At 33.3% G+C, this 16,674-nt stretch overlaps 2 protein-coding genes and 1 pseudogene across 2 annotated transcripts; all 3 read left to right on the top strand.

Annotated features, from left to right (window-relative positions):
• Positions 1 to 262: 262 nt before the first annotated feature.
• On the top strand, positions 263 to 4,414 carry LOC123192798 (terpene synthase 10-like). Its single transcript, XM_044605463.1, has 7 exons — positions 263 to 463; positions 549 to 801; positions 1,212 to 1,596; positions 2,528 to 2,746; positions 2,826 to 2,964; positions 3,678 to 3,926; positions 4,034 to 4,414. The coding sequence occupies exons 1-7, from the start codon at positions 299 to 301 to the stop codon at positions 4,346 to 4,348; spliced, it is 1,725 nt and encodes a 574-aa protein (XP_044461398.1). The 5' UTR covers positions 263 to 298; the 3' UTR covers positions 4,349 to 4,414.
• Positions 4,415 to 6,687: 2,273 nt separating this feature from the next.
• Positions 6,688 to 7,203, top strand: LOC123192127 (uncharacterized protein At4g18257-like). Its single transcript, XM_044604580.1, has 2 exons — positions 6,688 to 6,965; positions 7,116 to 7,203. Exons 1-2 carry the CDS (start codon positions 6,688 to 6,690, stop codon positions 7,201 to 7,203), a joined length of 366 nt encoding a protein of 121 aa, XP_044460515.1.
• A 2,842-nt stretch (positions 7,204 to 10,045) lies between these two features.
• Positions 10,046 to 16,619, top strand: LOC123192126 (annotated as a pseudogene).
• The last annotated feature ends 55 nt before the right edge of the window (positions 16,620 to 16,674 follow it).

Here is a 16,674-nt window from a genome sequence, read left to right as displayed (position 1 = left end):
ATATTGTTTACTCAAAATATTAATTAAAAATTAAATATGAAATATGGGATTGCATCTAGATGACGTGCATGTATCACATGTAAAACAAAAAACAGTTGTGGTACAGATTCTGAAGTCTATCAGTTAGGTAACAGTTAAGTATTTGACTACTGAACACGGATTTCCCGTTCGGGAAAATTTAAAAAAATATGTATATATGATCAGCAGGTTGCCTCGTCTCTGTTAAATTATTCTATATAAAGAGCCACATTGATGAGTTCAATCCCAAGCAATTTAAAAAACTAGAACCTTCTTAATAATGGCTCTTAATTATCAGCTCGCTTCAATGAGTGCTGCATCCACTCATAGAGACAAATGCAATGGTGCAGCCAAACTCTCAGATGAAGCCATTGTTAGGCGATCAGCCAATTACCAACCTACCATTTGGGGAGATGATTTTGTTCAATCACTGAAGAGCCATATGGTTGGTAGCGTATAATTATAAAACTACAGTAGTAATTTTAGAGTTTTACTATGGCCTGTAATTATAATTTGTGTATATCGTGTAGGAGAAATCATCTGAAGAACGGGCTGAAAAGCTGAAGGAAGAAGTGAGGCTGATGCTTGATACTGCGGTAGATTCTGTACAGCAGCTGCAGCTCATTGATGTCTTACAAAGACTTGGATTATCTTATCAGTTTGAAGATGAGATCAAGAGAATTCTTGATAGGGTCTACAAGAACAAGCATAAACAAGTTAGTTTATATGCGGTAGCTCTGGAGTTTAGACTCCTAAGACAACATTACTATGATGTTTCTGCAGGTAATTCAGAGCCTATAAAGGAAATTAAGTTGGACAGGGCAATGCGTATTTGAATAATTAACTACTGTGGAAGCGGTAAGTATCCATGTTGGGAATTAAGTTGGGTGTGATTATATAAAGTGTGAGGGAAAGTCATATCTCTTGACACTAGTCTGTCGTTTAGGAATTTTGAACTTTGGTAAAATCTTATCCTATTATCTAGGACTTAACAGTTATTGAGTTTGTTATAAATGGTGTTAGATTGGTGGTGAATTAGGTAAATTTTCGGTATTAGCAACCCAATAGCTTTAATATGACTCTAATAATAACTTTATTCTAACAACTCTACTGTTCGAGTTCGTATCACATACAATAATACTGATTCTGAGAGACATTCTAGGTAACATTGAAATTGCGTCTTCTTTTTGCAGAAGTTTTCGGTAGTTTTAGTGGTGAGAAGGGAAGCTTCCATTCATGTGATAGTGATGATTGCAAAAGAATTTTATCTCTGTATGAAGCTGCTTTTCTATTGAAAGAGGAAGAGAGTAAAATGTTCCATTCTGTCAGAAATTTTGCTGCCTCATACCTGAAGGATTATATCAAGGATAAGGTAGGTGAAGATGAATATATTTCCAAATTAATGAAGCATGCATTGGAGCTTCCACTGCACTGGAGGGCGCCAAGGATGGAGGCTAGGTGGTTTATCGATGTATATGAGACGAGATATGACTTCAACCCCATCTTGCTTGAGCTTGCTGAACTCCATTTCAATACATTGCAAGTAACGCACCAGCAAGATCTTAAATATGTGTCAAGGTAAGTGGCTAAACTGTTTATATATGCCAATTTGAGACCTAATTATGCAGTGACAAAGAGCATCGTACTTGATGGAGCTTACATTTTCACGTTGATATTTTGGAAATAAGTGGATATTAATCGGCAAATCTCACTCAGAACAAGTATGAGAGATGCATTAGGTGAACAACCTATAGTATTAGGCAAGAATAAGACAAGACTACTAAGATAATATGTGATTGAGTATGTATCCAAAACGAACAATACTTTGATGCTGATAGGCTAGGTAAGGTTGAAAAAGACAAATCCAACAAAATTTTGCATTTTGGTGGGTTGTGCTAGCCTATGACACAATTTTAACAGACTTTTTTATCGGTCGGCATATAAAAATATATTTTGTATGTTTTAGAATTTTTTTGAGTCATGTCATGCCAACTTGTAGTTCTTCTAATGACATCTTGACATAACTTGTTATGTTTATAGGCTTTGCTTGAAAAGAATAGGGTAACCTCAACACAACCCACCGCTAGATTTAGTCAACTAATAGGACCAGTATCTTGAGAAATAGTCTTTGATCAACAAAGCTCAAAAGAACTATTCGCTATACAAGTGCATCTCACATTGCATAATTGGTTAAATAAATTGTGAATTTATACATTGTCAATATGTGCTTTGAGTTACAAACTTTAGAAGTAAAATCATGATGAACTGTATATTTAAAGTGTAATGGGTCGGGCAAATTGTGATAAACTATGTCTAAAGCACACTAAGTCATACCGTTAGACCAAGATCTTGTGCAATGGTCCTATATTGACAAAGCATCAAAAACAAAACATGACAAATTGTGTGTCTAAATCAGAAATACCTTGACAGTGTAAACCAGGACATTACAATATTTATTTTCTCCCACCATTTCTTACATTGATATAACTATGTTTATTGTCCCATAAAGCTGGTGGAGGAATACAGGTCATGGAGAGAAGCTAAGTTTTGCACGGGACAGATTGCTGGTGAATTTCTTCTGGACTTTGGGGCTAAAACCCGAGGCCCGGTTTGGATACTTCAGAAGGATGTTGACGAAGGCGGCTGTTCTGATAACAACAATTGACGATGTTTATGACGTTTATGGTACAATGGACGAACTGGAACTCTTCACAGATGCCATTGAAAGGTTAGAGATTCATATATATTTAGCCCAACAGTTTGATATTGCAGACATGAATTTCACTCAAATTTGCTCTGTAATTTAGATGGGACGTCAATGCAATGGAGCAGCTTCCAGAGTATATGAAGATTTGTTATCTTGTTCTCCTCAATTTCGTAAACGACATGGCTTTGCATGTTCTCAAAGTGCACGGAGTTGACATTATTCCTTGCCTTAAGAAAGCGGTAATTCAACCCATCCTGCCAAAGCACGAGATATTATGTGTATGAGTATCTCACAAAGTTTGGGAACAATATAAGAAAAATTGGTTTGTCAAGTCGCTTTTTAAGTTGTAAAATTGCGAACAATATCTTGATTGGGAGTTAGGATAAAGTTGGATTTGAACTGAACTAACTCAATCTTAAAAACTAGTTTGGTTTAATTTGATTTAGTTTGAATTCATTTAGATTGAACTTGAGATAAATTTAAGTTATAGGGAGTGCGGTTTATAAGTCAAGTAATAAATCAATTTGGTTTTAGTTTAACTCACAGTTTGATTTTAGTCATATTTAATAATTATCAAAATGATGTTATTTCACCTATTATTGGGTAAAACAAGGTCTTTTTATCATTGAGCCCAGAATTCAAACCGTAAAATCAAGTTGAGTTACAAACTTCAACTTTTGGGATTGAGTTAAACTCAAACAACTCTTATTTTTAACTCAAACAAGGTTTTAGTTTCATTTTTATTCGAACCTAGCTCAAACCACAAGATCTTTATACCCGGCTCGATTTAAATCCATTGTCAAAATGCTTAAAACCATGACAAACTATGCTTATAAAGCGATCAAGATCTTAATGGGCCAAGTTCCTTGACCAACATGTCACGTTTACAAAATTTTCATGTCATGATTTCTTAAGTTATTCGTGTAATTAATATTATTGCGAATTGATTCAGTGGACAGATTTATGTAAAAGCTATCAATTGGAGGCAAAATGGTACCATGGCGGACACATCCCGACCCTTGCAGAATTCATGAACAATGCATGGATTTCCATATCAGGTCCTGTGCTTCTAGTGCATGCTTATTTTCTCGATACAGATCCACTTACAAAGGAGGCCATAGAATGCTTGGCAGAATATAGCAATATAATCCGTTGGTCATCAATGCTTTTAAGACTTGCAGACGACTTAGGAACATCATCGGTGAGCTGAGTAACACCACAACGTCTGCAATTGATTTTAAGCAAAAACAGTAGTTTCCAGTTTATATGATAAACTGTAATTTTCTTTTCATGATGTTTGTGATTCAGGACGAATTGGAAAGAGGAGATGTCCCGAAATCTATACAATGTTACATGCATGAAACTGGAGCGTCCCAGGAGGATGGTCGACAACACATAGGAGAGATGATTGCTGCGACATGGATGAAGATGAACAGAGATCGGCTTGAAAATCCTCACTTGTCGACAACTTTCATTGACATTGCAATGAATCTGGGCAGAATGGCCCAGTGCGTGTACCAGCATGGAGATGGTTTTGGGATTGAAGTTGGTCAGACCAGAGATAATGTATTATCTGTACTAGTAAATCCTATTCAGATTCAATCTGTTGACAGCAGTGAATGATACTAAATGACACAAAGAGAATGTAAAATCAATAAAACTATATGAAAATTAATAAAACAAAGTGTAAAAATGAGTATAAATTTATATACAAACGATAACTTATCATTATATGATTGTGTGACTTTGAATTAGAGATAAAATAATATTTAATCATATGTATTATCATTTATGTATAAATTTGTGTTCATTCATTAGGCACGTAATATTACTAATATAAAATACCCAATAGAGCTTGAAAGTTCTTAGTCGGGATTGATTAATTTTTCTATAGGGGAATGGTAGCTATGAGCAAACTAGATCTGAATATGAGAAATTGAAATTTTTATCCTTTTTTTTAACCGTGTATACATATATAACACCAATTTCAAAGTCTAAATAAAAATACCATAATAGTATTTTATTTTTCCAAAATACCCTTGTTGATGTAACTCCTACATGCAGAAAGAGAAAATTTTTTTCTTTAGTCTTCCAATGAGGAAGGAATCTCTGCAGCATGGGAAAAACACTTCCTCAATAGAAAACACATGTGATTGAACAATAAAATCCATAAGAAAGCCATTATAAAGCTCATATGTTATGTGTTTTCTTTATGAATAATTGAAAATCAAATGATGTATGGTTGATTCATGTGAAATTTAATTTTGTTGTAATTTTATGTTGTTAGATTATTTAATGTTGTTATTTCATGTTGTTTTCATTATTTAAAGTTGTTATAATGTTGTTTAATATTGTATTGATGATCAAAAAATATAAAAATTATGATCTGAAAATTTTTCGCTAACCCGGGTTAGCGTCGCCAGCCTAGAGCTTGACTTCACCAACACCCAAACTAAAATTAAATAAAACCAAAATAAATATAAATATATATATTTATATAAAAATTAAATAAAACCAAAATAAAAAATTTATTTAAATAAAAAATAAAGGGGTTGGAGATACGCCAACCCCTTAATTTCCCTTAATTTTTTTTATACAAAGGGGTTGGCCCTTTAATTTACATTAAGGGGTTGGCGCCAACCCCTTCAACCCCTTTAAGTAAATTTTAGGTCAACCCCCAAATTTGTGTTGTTAACCCCCTTTTCAAAATAATCTTTTCAACTAAAATCAGTTTCTTGAGTTTACAATTTTTGTATTTGATCTAAAAAATTTAAACTTAACAATTTTAAATTCACTTGATTTTATCTAATACATGTATATAAATCTTGTTTCAAATATTGATACTAAATATTTATACATGTTCTCTTTTTATAGTGCATTAAAAGGAAATAATACTGTAAACTTTGTTTTGGTTTCTCAAGATTGAAAATAAGGGTAATTTAAACATCCCATCATATAAAGTGATAAAAATATTTAGATAGTAAAAAGTATGGTATAAATGTATACATGAACCCAAATGCGGGTAAAAATTTCAGTTTCCCTCTTAATCTCTTTTTATTTTCCTGTTACCTGTACCTCGTCTTCCTTTAAACCAACAAAATCTGACGATTTGACTTCCAAATGAATCCCAAGCGTCAACATCACCATTTCATCATTTCTTTCTTACACTTCTCTTTTAAGTTTCTGAGACAGAATTTTGCTTGTTTGATAAAGAAATTGTAAAATTAATCTTCTAAGGATGAACCGCAACTGTAAAGGGGTGTCAATAACATTTGCCCAACTCTCGATTTCCAATCCAAACTGCATGTCGTTTTACTCAGCACGGCGGAGAAAAGACATTACGAGAAAGAAGATTTAGCAGCAGCAAGAGCAGCACTCATACATAACACCACCAATGAGAATGTAAAATAGCCTATAGTGCTTGAAAGTTGTGATACAGTTTTAATTAGTTCGTTTGATTGGGGAATGGTGCTTACAGGCAAACCCGATTTGAATCTCCTTTTATTTTCCTTTCACCCGTATCCTTTCTTTTTTAAGTCAACAAACCCTAGCCATCATCTGCAGTGATAATATGACTTTCAAATGTGCTCTAGGCATCAATATCCTTATTTCCAACTCATTTTCTCAATAATTTCGTCGATTTTTGCTGACACAAAATTTTCCCTGTTTAATAAAGAAATTGTAAAATTAATCTTTTTTAAACTACCAAATAGGCAAGTATAGATCCCTGAAAAGGGCATTGGACGAGGTTTGGGATGTGTTGCTTATCCCTACTCTAGGATTAAAGTCCTCGTAGTGTTGCTTAGCTTTTTTTAAAATCTTGCAAAAACAAACGCATTGGCCTTTTTTTAAAAGAAATTACGAGAAAGAAGATTTAGCAGCAGGAGCAGCACTAATAAATCAATTTCAATCCACAATTGTCCGAATCAATTAAAGCTTCAATAGCCAAATTGGGGTCATTAATGGCGGAAGAACAAGAGAGAAAGAAGATGGTTGTGGTTGAATTGCTGGGACGGCTTACGAAATCATCAATCATGACCAAGAAACAACGCTCAATCGAAGGAGTGGGTCCATCTTCTATCTTAGAACTCAAGGCCCAGCTCTATAAATCCCAGGAAGAATCCAAAATATCGGGAGAACTGAACGGTCCTGATATTGAGTTCCACCGCGCCAAGAAGAAGATTACCTCACTTGATTCCTTCTCCTCCAAGAACTCCGGCGTCGAATTCCGCGCTCTCAAGTGCCTTCCTTGGCCCTTTCTGGGTTTTCATTGAATTGTTTATAATATTAGCTCAATTTCGGGCTTCAAAATTTTACCTCTTGTGATTACACGTGCAACTTGGGATGTCCATTATTGTACTAATGGTTGTTTCATTGTGTATAAATGAAGGGACAAGCTTGAGTTGAAAGCGGTGAAGGATGGGTTGGCAAGCTATGCGGCCTCATACCTGAAGGAGTATATCAAGGGAGGAAGGTGAAGATGAATACTTTCCGGGATTACTGAAGTACGCACTGGAGCTTCAATCGCATTTAGAGGTGTTAGTGGGTTGGAGCAATCCGAAAAATCCTTAAGACCCACAACACGATCCAATAAATATAAGAGTGTGTCAGGGTGGACTCCTAACAAGTCAACCTAAAGGCCTTTGGCGTCATTAATTTTAATAAAAATTTTTTTTTATTAAATAATTATTTTAAATCATATTTTCTAACAAAAGAAAATATATAAAGAAATTAAATTATGATAAATTTATTTATAATAGATAAGTTGAGTTCCTATGATTAATCTTACCAATGAAGAATTCAAAATTTAAGTTGTTTAACTTTTATTTATAATAGATGAATGAAGTGAGTGATTGTATTCTTTTAGATGTGACATATTTTTGTATTTGACAAAAAATTTTATATCTAAAAGAATAAAATCATTTACTTTCTCCATCCATCATAAATAAAAGTTCAAAATCATGTTTCAACTAAATTAAAATTTTATTTATTTTATACATATGAGATTAGTGTAAAGAATTTTTTGAAGTCTAAAATTTTCATATTTTCTTAATATTTTTAATTTTTTATATTATAATTTTTAATTAATTATTTAATTATTATGTAAATAGTGCATAAGTTGAGCTGCTATGTGAGCTAGCCCCATGGCATAGCGTGGCATGACTTGCTATAGTAGCTGTTCATGCCATTTTTTTGTGCTTTGGGTCTGGCTAGTCTAATCCAATTGACATGTTTAACTACATTTGAGTTTGTCTACAGTGTTTGCACATTGTTGTAGAATTAATCTACTTCCGATTTTTTTCCCATCAAGCATGTGACTCTCTCACTTTGATGTTTTGATGCTCCTACTCCACATGCACTCTCAATAACATTTGTCATAGTATCAAAACAGACTAAATTCATTTTAGCTTTGATCAATTTATAATATTTTGATGAATGAAAAATAATGATTGATTGACAAAATTGCAACAAAAACGGAAACTAAATTTTATGCACATAAATATTGATTGTAGATTGAAAGAGTTTGTGAATGACAAATTGATAAGAGAGTGTGAGATTGAGAAGAATGAGAAATTGAAAGAATTAGTGTATGAATTGGGGGAGGGAAGTGGGTTTATATAAAGAAGAGTTTTTTGGTCAAGCCAATGGCTACTGGTCTAGCCAAAATGGCTTTTGTAGGTGTAGAACAACAAATTTTACAAAATTTTTATTTTTTTTTTAAAAGTGTTATAGTATCAAATTGGCCCATAGGCCTGAAGTCTAGACCCGCAACATGGCTCGGATAGCCCGTGGCTGTGCCATGCTGAAAAGAAAGGGTTTGGGTCAGCCTATACCCTTTGTCACATATTGTATGATTAAAATCAATATACTATTTAATCTTAGTAACATGTGATTTACGTTGAATTCAATATTTATAAAATAAAAATATGAAATTAAAATTAATATATTATTTAACCTTAGTAACATGTGATTTATGTTAAATTTAACATTTTATAAAATATTAATGTGTGATTAAAATTAATAGACTATTTAATCTCACTAACACATTATTTACATTGAATTCAATGTTTTATAAAATAATATCGTGTGATTAAAATTAATATACTATTTATCTTAGTAACACGGGATTTAGGTTGAAGTCAATTTTTAACTAAATATTAATGCGTGATTAAAATTAATATATTATTTAATCTCACTAACATATTATTTACATTGAATTCAATATTTTATAAAATAATATCGTGTGGTTAAAATTAATATATTATTTAATTTTAGTGACATGTGATTTTCGTTGGGACTGAATTAAATGAATCAATTTAGGCGCCGTCACAAAAAGTAAATGAAATGAAATGAAATGGTAGTTGAATATAAAGGTTTTCAAGTGAGACCTTTTGCTCCACCTATTATAAATAATATTTCTCATTTCATTTCTCATCATATTTTAATATCTTTACATGTTTTCCATTGTTTTGAAAACTAGTTCGAACCAACTTGTTCAACCAATTAAACAGAAAACCGACTTTAAGTATAGTCCGATTAACATTAAAAAATAATTTATTTATTAACTGGATCAAACTTGATTAAAATCGATGAATTAGTCAAAATTGACAGAATCTTGTTTGAGTAATTTTTAAGATATTTTTAAAAAGTTAATTATTTTTGAGTAATTTAATTATTTAAAATTAGACTAGATGAATTTTTAAAGGTTTATAAAAAAAACATAAATTCAAAAATAAAATGAAAAAAATATATATATCTCATTATGTTTTTTTCCTATATCATGAGATATAAATTTTTTTTTCATTAAATTGTTTCAGTGAAATTAGATGAATAATTTATTTATTTTGTTTTAAAAATATGGTAGTTTAATATTTTTAACTGAATTTCGTGAAAATTAGATACCTTTAATATTAAAATATTAAAGTTTAGTGCTATAAAGAAGTTAATTTAAAAGTTCTACCACTTAAAAAAATTCATTCCCTTCAATAAGGAAAATATGGTAATTCTACATCTTTAAATATTATTATTCCGCACGTCATTCTCTCTTTGAATTATCAAAAAATAACTGTGGTGCAGATTCAGAAGAGCAGCACTCAGGCATCCAAAATCAGATAGGCATTCAATTATTGAACATGGACTGCACATGTTTTTTTATTCCAGGAAAATACCGAACATGAGTCATTTTCTTTTCCTGTTCGGAAAAATTAAGAAAAAAATCCCATCAGCAGCTTGCCACGTTTCCATGAAGTTACTCTATATAAAGAGCCACATTGAGGAGTTCAATCCCAAGCAGTCGAAGAAACTTCAACCTTCTTCAAAATGGCTCTTTATCATCAGCTTCCTTTAATGAGTATTCCCTCTGCTTTCACCAGACTGCCTCCAGGAAGTTGCAGAGTAGTCGGAACATCCAGCAGCAATGTCATGGTTCCAGGCAGAGTACGGTGCAGTGGTGCTGCCAAACTGTCAGATGAAGCCATTGTTAGGCGATCAGCCAATTACACACCTACCATTTGGGGCCATGATTTTATTCAATCACTTACGAGCCATGTGGTTGGTAGCATTAAATAATATTATAAGTATCCACTTTGAGTACACATATGTGCCATCAAGTATATGAATAGTATCATTTTATTTTTGATTCAAAATCACCCAATCATATACTCAAAGGGGATAGGTATAATTTTATAACTGCAGTAGTGATTTTAGAGCTTTAACATGGCCTGTAATTATAATTATTTATGTAAATCGTGTAGGGAAAATCATCAGACGAACGGGCTGAAAAGCTGAAGGAAGAATTGAGGCTGATGCTTGATAGTGCGGTGGAATCTGTACAGCAGCTGGAGCTCATAGATGTCATACAAAGACTTGGATTATCTTATCAGTTTGAAGATGAGATAAAGGGAATTCTTGATAGGGTATACAATAACAAGCAAAAACAAGATGATTTATATGCGGTAGCTCTGGAGTTTAGACTCTTAAGACAACATTACTATGATGCTTCTGCAGGTAATTCAAAGCCTATAAAGGAAATTAAGTTGGAAAGGGTAATGCATATTTAAATAGTTAATTAAGGTATGGATATATAAAATGTGAGAAAATGTTTTAACCCTTAACATTGGTCAGACCCTAATGGAAAAGTCTCGCTCCCACATTAGTATGTGTGAATTTTGGTAAAATCCCATCTCATCTAGGACTTGGTTAAACCCCAAGTCTTATCAGAAATGAGATTTATCAACTTTGATAAAATCTCATCTTGTTATCTAGGACTTGGATGAGTCCATCCTGTCATCTAGGACTTTTAAACTTTAGTAAAATTTCATCTTGTAATCTGAGACTTAGAGGTAGTTGAGTTTGTTATAAATAGTGTTAGACTAATGGTAAAATAGGTAGATTTTCAGTGGTGGAGACCTAATAGCACTAGTTAGACTCTAACAATAACTTTATTCTAACAACTCTATAGTTTGAATTTGTATCACATACAATAATATTGATTCCGAGAGACATTCTAAGTAAGGCTTAAGTTTTATCTTGGTTTTGCAGATATTTTCAATAATTTCAATGATGAGAAATGAAACTTCAATTTATGTAACAGTGATGATTGCAAAAGAATTTTATTTCTATATGGAGCTGCATTTAATTGTGCGGCCTCATACCTGAAGGGTATATTACTCTAAGTGGTCAAGTTGCCTTTTGGGTTGTAAAACCGCAAACAATATCTTGATTATAAGTTAGAGTTGAATTGGATCTGAGCCGAACTAGCTAGGTCTTTAGAGCTAATTTGGTTCAGTTTGAATTTATTTAGATCAAACTCGAGACAAATCTGAGTTAGACCTGAGTTAGAGAGAGTCTAGTTTATGAGTTGGGTGATAATTCGATTAAGTTCGAACTTAGTTTATAGCTTGATTCAAGTTGTACTAAGTAATTATTAAAATGATGTCGTTTTGCTTATTATTGAGTAAAACATCTTTTAATCACTGAGCCGTGAACTCGAATCATAAAATCAAGTCACGTTGCTAGCTTCAATCTTAGAGATTGAATTGAATTCGAACTATCCTTAATTTTGACTCAACAAACTTGAGTTCTCTTATTTTCTACTTAAACTATATTGAATTAAAAAGGTGTTTGAACTTGGTCCAATTTGTATCCAATGTCAAAATGTGTAAAACCGTAACAAATTATGTTTATTATGCGAAGAAGATCTTAATGGTCTGAGTTCCTGGTCCAAGATGATACATTTACAAAATTTCATGATCTGATTTCTATATCATTCACCTTATAATTAATATCATTGCAAATTGATTCAGTGGGCAGATATATGTAAAAGCTATCTATTGGAGGCAAAGTGGTATCATAGCGGAAGCATCCCAACCCTTGCAGAATACATGAACAATGCATGGATTTCCATATCAGGTCCTGTGATTCTAGTGCATGCTTATTTTCTCGATACAGATCCAATCACAGAGGAGGCCGCAGAATGCTTGGCAGAATATAGCAATATAATCTGTTGGTCATCAAAGATTTTAAGACTTGCAAACGACTTAGGAACATCATCGGTGAGCTGAGCAACACCACAACCTCCGCAATTGATTTTAAGCAAAAACAGTAAGTTTATATGATAAACTGTAATTTTCTTTTCATGTTATTTGTGATTCAGGACGAATTGGAAAGAGGAGATGTCGCTAAATCTATACAATGTAACATGCATGAAACTGGAGCGTCCCAAGAGGATGGCCGAGAACACATAGGAGAGATGATTGCTGCGACATGGATGAAGATGAACAGAGATCGGCTTGAAAATCCTCACTTGTCGACAACTTTCATTGACATTGCAATGAATCTGGGCAGAATGGCTCAGTGCATGTACCAGCATGGAGATGGGCATGGGATTGAAGTTGGTCGGACCAGAGATAATGTATTATCTTTACTAGTAAATCCTATTCAGATTCAATCTGTTGACAGCAGTGAATGATGCTAAATGACACAAAGAGAATGTAAAATCAATAAAACTATATCAAAAATTAATAAAACAAAGTGTATAAATTAGTATAAAACATCACCATTTCATCATTTCTTTCTTACACTTCTCTTTTAAGTTTCTGAGACAGAATTTTGCCAGTTTGATAAGGAAATTGTAAAATTAATCTTCTAAGGATGAACCGCAACCGTTAAGGGGTGTCTATAACATTTGCCCAACTCTAGATTTCCTATCCAAAAGGCATGTCGTTTTACTCAGCACGGCGGAGAAAAGAAATTACGAGAAAGAAGATTTAGCAGCAGCAAGAGCAGCACTTATCAATCAATTTCAATCCCGAATTGTCCGAATCAATTAAAGCTTCAATAGCCAAATTGGGGTCATTAATGGCGGAAGAACAAGAGAGAAAGAAGAGGGTTGTGGTTGAATCGCTGGTATGGCTAACGGAATCATCAATTATCCCCAAGAAACAACGCTCAATCGAAGAAGTAGATCCATCTTCTGTCTTGGAACTCAAAGCCCAGCTCTATAAATCCCAGGAAGAATCCAAAAAGTCCAAAGAATTGAACGCTCCTGATGTTGAGTTCCACTGCGCCAAGAAGAAGATTACCTCAAGTGATTCCTTCTCCTCCAAGAACTCCGGCGTCGAAGGCCGCCCTCTCAAATACCTTCCTTTCCCTTTCTGGGTTTTCATTGAATTGCCTAGATTAGCTCAGTTTCAGGCTTCAAAAAATTACCACTTGTGCTTACACGTGCAACTTGGGTATGCTTGTTGTATTGTGTATTAATGAAGGGACAAGCCTGAGTTGAAAGCGGTGAAGGATGGGTCGGCAGGCTATGCGGTACTGAAGAAGAAGGCTAGGAAGAATTGTCGGATGAGTAAGAGAAGGAGAAGTATTGTGTGGACTTTTTTCGTAAGGGTATGGAACAGGAAACAGGGCAGCCTCCTCAAGCTGGTGATGTTTCTGTCCCCTCGGCAGCACAAGACGAAGCAAGCGAGAATGATGCTCCTACTATCCAATTTTCTTCGACTTCTTTACAACTTCCAAGAGAATAACCTAATAGAAGACTCAAGGGTTAATTGATCTTTTTTTTAAATTAAAAACTTAATTTGAGATTGGATAATAAGGTGTTATAATATGACGAATTTTAAATTATCTATTACAGTAACCGTGATTTACCTGTCCTCATTAAAAAAAAAAAAATTAATTAAGAATATTAAACAAAATAAAAGCAGACGTTGCTTTCAGCAATATGAAGAGAAATGATTACTTTGCATGTTCTCAAATTTTGTTTTCACTTGGTTGACAGACACTTGAATGCGGTTCAGTGTTCATATAAATTACTAAATTCAATCAGACAGATGTTGGATGGCTGCCAAACCTGTGATCATCAGCTTTCTGGCCCCTTCAAAAAACTGTTCATTTTCATTACAACGCAAAGGCTGTCATTACTGCGACTTCTAATGTTTGAAATATATTATCCCTTTAATTGGATTAAAGCTTTCAACATGTCTTAATCCGAATCTCTTTTCAGGATATCGATCTTTCATCTTTTTGAGTCTTTTTTCACAATTTTCATTTGCATGGAAACACCTGTTAATTTTGTGCATAATCTTGCCAAAGTTTAAAGTTCTAAACATGGGTTTTTATGTAGCTCTAGATCTAGAGTCCAGTTAAGTAATTGTGATTTTAAGCAATGTTATCGTATCTGAACCAGGTCTTGACCTGGTCAAGGGGTCAAATTGAGACTTTCCTAATCAGATCAGTGATAAGATTGGTTAACTATTTAGGAAAAAGTTTATAAGAACAATCAAATTAGTTTTGTCTGTTTAATCATTAAATATATAATCTAAAATTGCATTTGATCAAAGTTAAATTTCCTAATAATATTATTTATTTACGGTAGTGTGGGGTTAAACCAGATTGATCAAGTAGATGAACTTAACGAAAAATACTTAAAAGGAAAAAAAACTGATCAAGATTCAAATTGAACTCGAGTCACCATAAGATTGGTTTAATCGTCGGTTTGATCTGAGTTTCAAAATTATGATTTTAAGAAGTATATGTGAAGCAATGATGTCATTAAGCTATAATACAAGGGTTATAGAGATCCGCCTTGGAGATCTGATTTGTGTCACTATCATAAATATAAAGATATCAATTGCATATGGAAACAATTTCGAGCTATTTGTCTGATCTCAATGTAGTATTACGTCATGTGTGCATGCTCTTTATCTAGGCCCACAATTAGTATTTTTTTAAAAAAAATTTCTTGCTCTAAGATTAATTCATGAAGCTTCTGTAAAGCTATCTTAATGCATTGGTCATGGGCAGTGCTCTCCTCCACTCATTACAAAGAACTCTTGCCTACCTGATCTGTCATCGATTTTTCTATAAATATACCTGTATTAGCTTGGTATAGCTTACCTTGTATACATACAATAACTATCATATCGTAACATTCTTATGCAAATTTTATATTGACGAATCATAAAACACAAGAAAGATATTATATGTGTATGAGTATCTCTGTATCATTTGACAATAATGATAGAAGACTAGTTAAATGGTTTGATAGAGCTTCTAAACTGTTAAGATACGTTTTAGATTGTAAAATATAAAAACAAAATTATAATATATTATATATCTAAAACAAACAACATCTTAACAACGAATTAGACTATCGAATCAAGAAAAATAAGATAAACTGACTTATAACTCTGTTTCCATCTTATTTTCTTAATGATTTTATCGATTCTTACTAACTTTCTTTTTTAGGTTTTGACACAAAATTTTGCCTGTTTGATAAAGAAATTGTAAAATTAACATTCTAAAGATGAAGCAAATGTAAAGCGGTAGTTATGATATTATTCAAAGATACAAAACTTTCTAATAATTTTACTAATATTAGGAATGTCTAATATTTACCCAACTATCCGTTTCCATTCCAAACGGCATGTCATTTTACACATCACGTCGGAAAAAGGAAATTACGAGAAAGAAGATCTAGCAGCAGCAGTAATTGGAACTCAAAGCCCGACTTTATAAATCCCAAGAAGAATCCAAAAAATTCAAAGAATTGAATGGTCAGGATGTCGAGTTTCACCGAGCCTAGAAGAAGATTACCTCACGTGATTCCTTCTTCTCCCTGAACTCCGGCATCGAAGCCCGCGCTCTCAAGTACCTCACGGGATGAAATTGTGTCTTGTTTTTGCAGAAGTTTTCAATAATTTTAGTGATGAGAAGGGAAAATTCAATTCATGTGGTTGCAAGTACCTCCTTTTTATATATAAATGGATACTCCTTTGTTAGTTATATTGCTATACATGAACAATGCATGGATTTCCATATCAGGTACTGTGCTTCTAGTGCATGCTTATTTTCTCGATACAGATCCACTTACAAAGGAGGCCATAGAATGCTTGGCAGAATATAGCAATATAATCCGTTGGTCATCAATGCTTTTAAGACTTGCAGACGACTTAGGAACATCATCGGTGAGCTGAGTAACACCACAACGTCTGCAATTGATTTTAAGCAAAAACAGTAGTTTCCAGTTTATATGATAAACTGTAATTTTCTTTTCATGTTAATTGTGATTCAGGACGAATTGGAAAGAGGAGATGTCGCTAAATCTATACAATGTTACATGCATGAAACTGGAGCGTCCGAGGAGGATGGCCGAGAACACATAGGAGAGATGATTGCTGCGACATGGATGTAGATGAACAGAGATCGGCTTGAAAATCCTCACTTGTCGACAACTTTCATTGACATTGCAATGAATCTGGGCAGAATGGCTCAGTGCATGTACCAGCATGGAGCTGGGCATGGGATTGAAGTTGGTCAGACCAGAGATAATGTATTATCTGTACTAGTAAATCCTGTTCAGATTCAATCTGTTGACAGCAGTGAATGATGCTAAATGACACAAAGAGAATGTAAAATCAATAAAACTATATCTAAAATTAATA

This window comes from Mangifera indica, chromosome 12, assembly GCF_011075055.1.
Source record: "Mangifera indica cultivar Alphonso chromosome 12, CATAS_Mindica_2.1, whole genome shotgun sequence".
NCBI classification, from domain to species: Eukaryota; Viridiplantae; Streptophyta; class Magnoliopsida; order Sapindales; family Anacardiaceae; genus Mangifera; species Mangifera indica.
The sequence above is the reverse complement of the archived record's forward strand: the minus strand, read 5'-3'. Positions and strand labels throughout refer to the sequence as shown.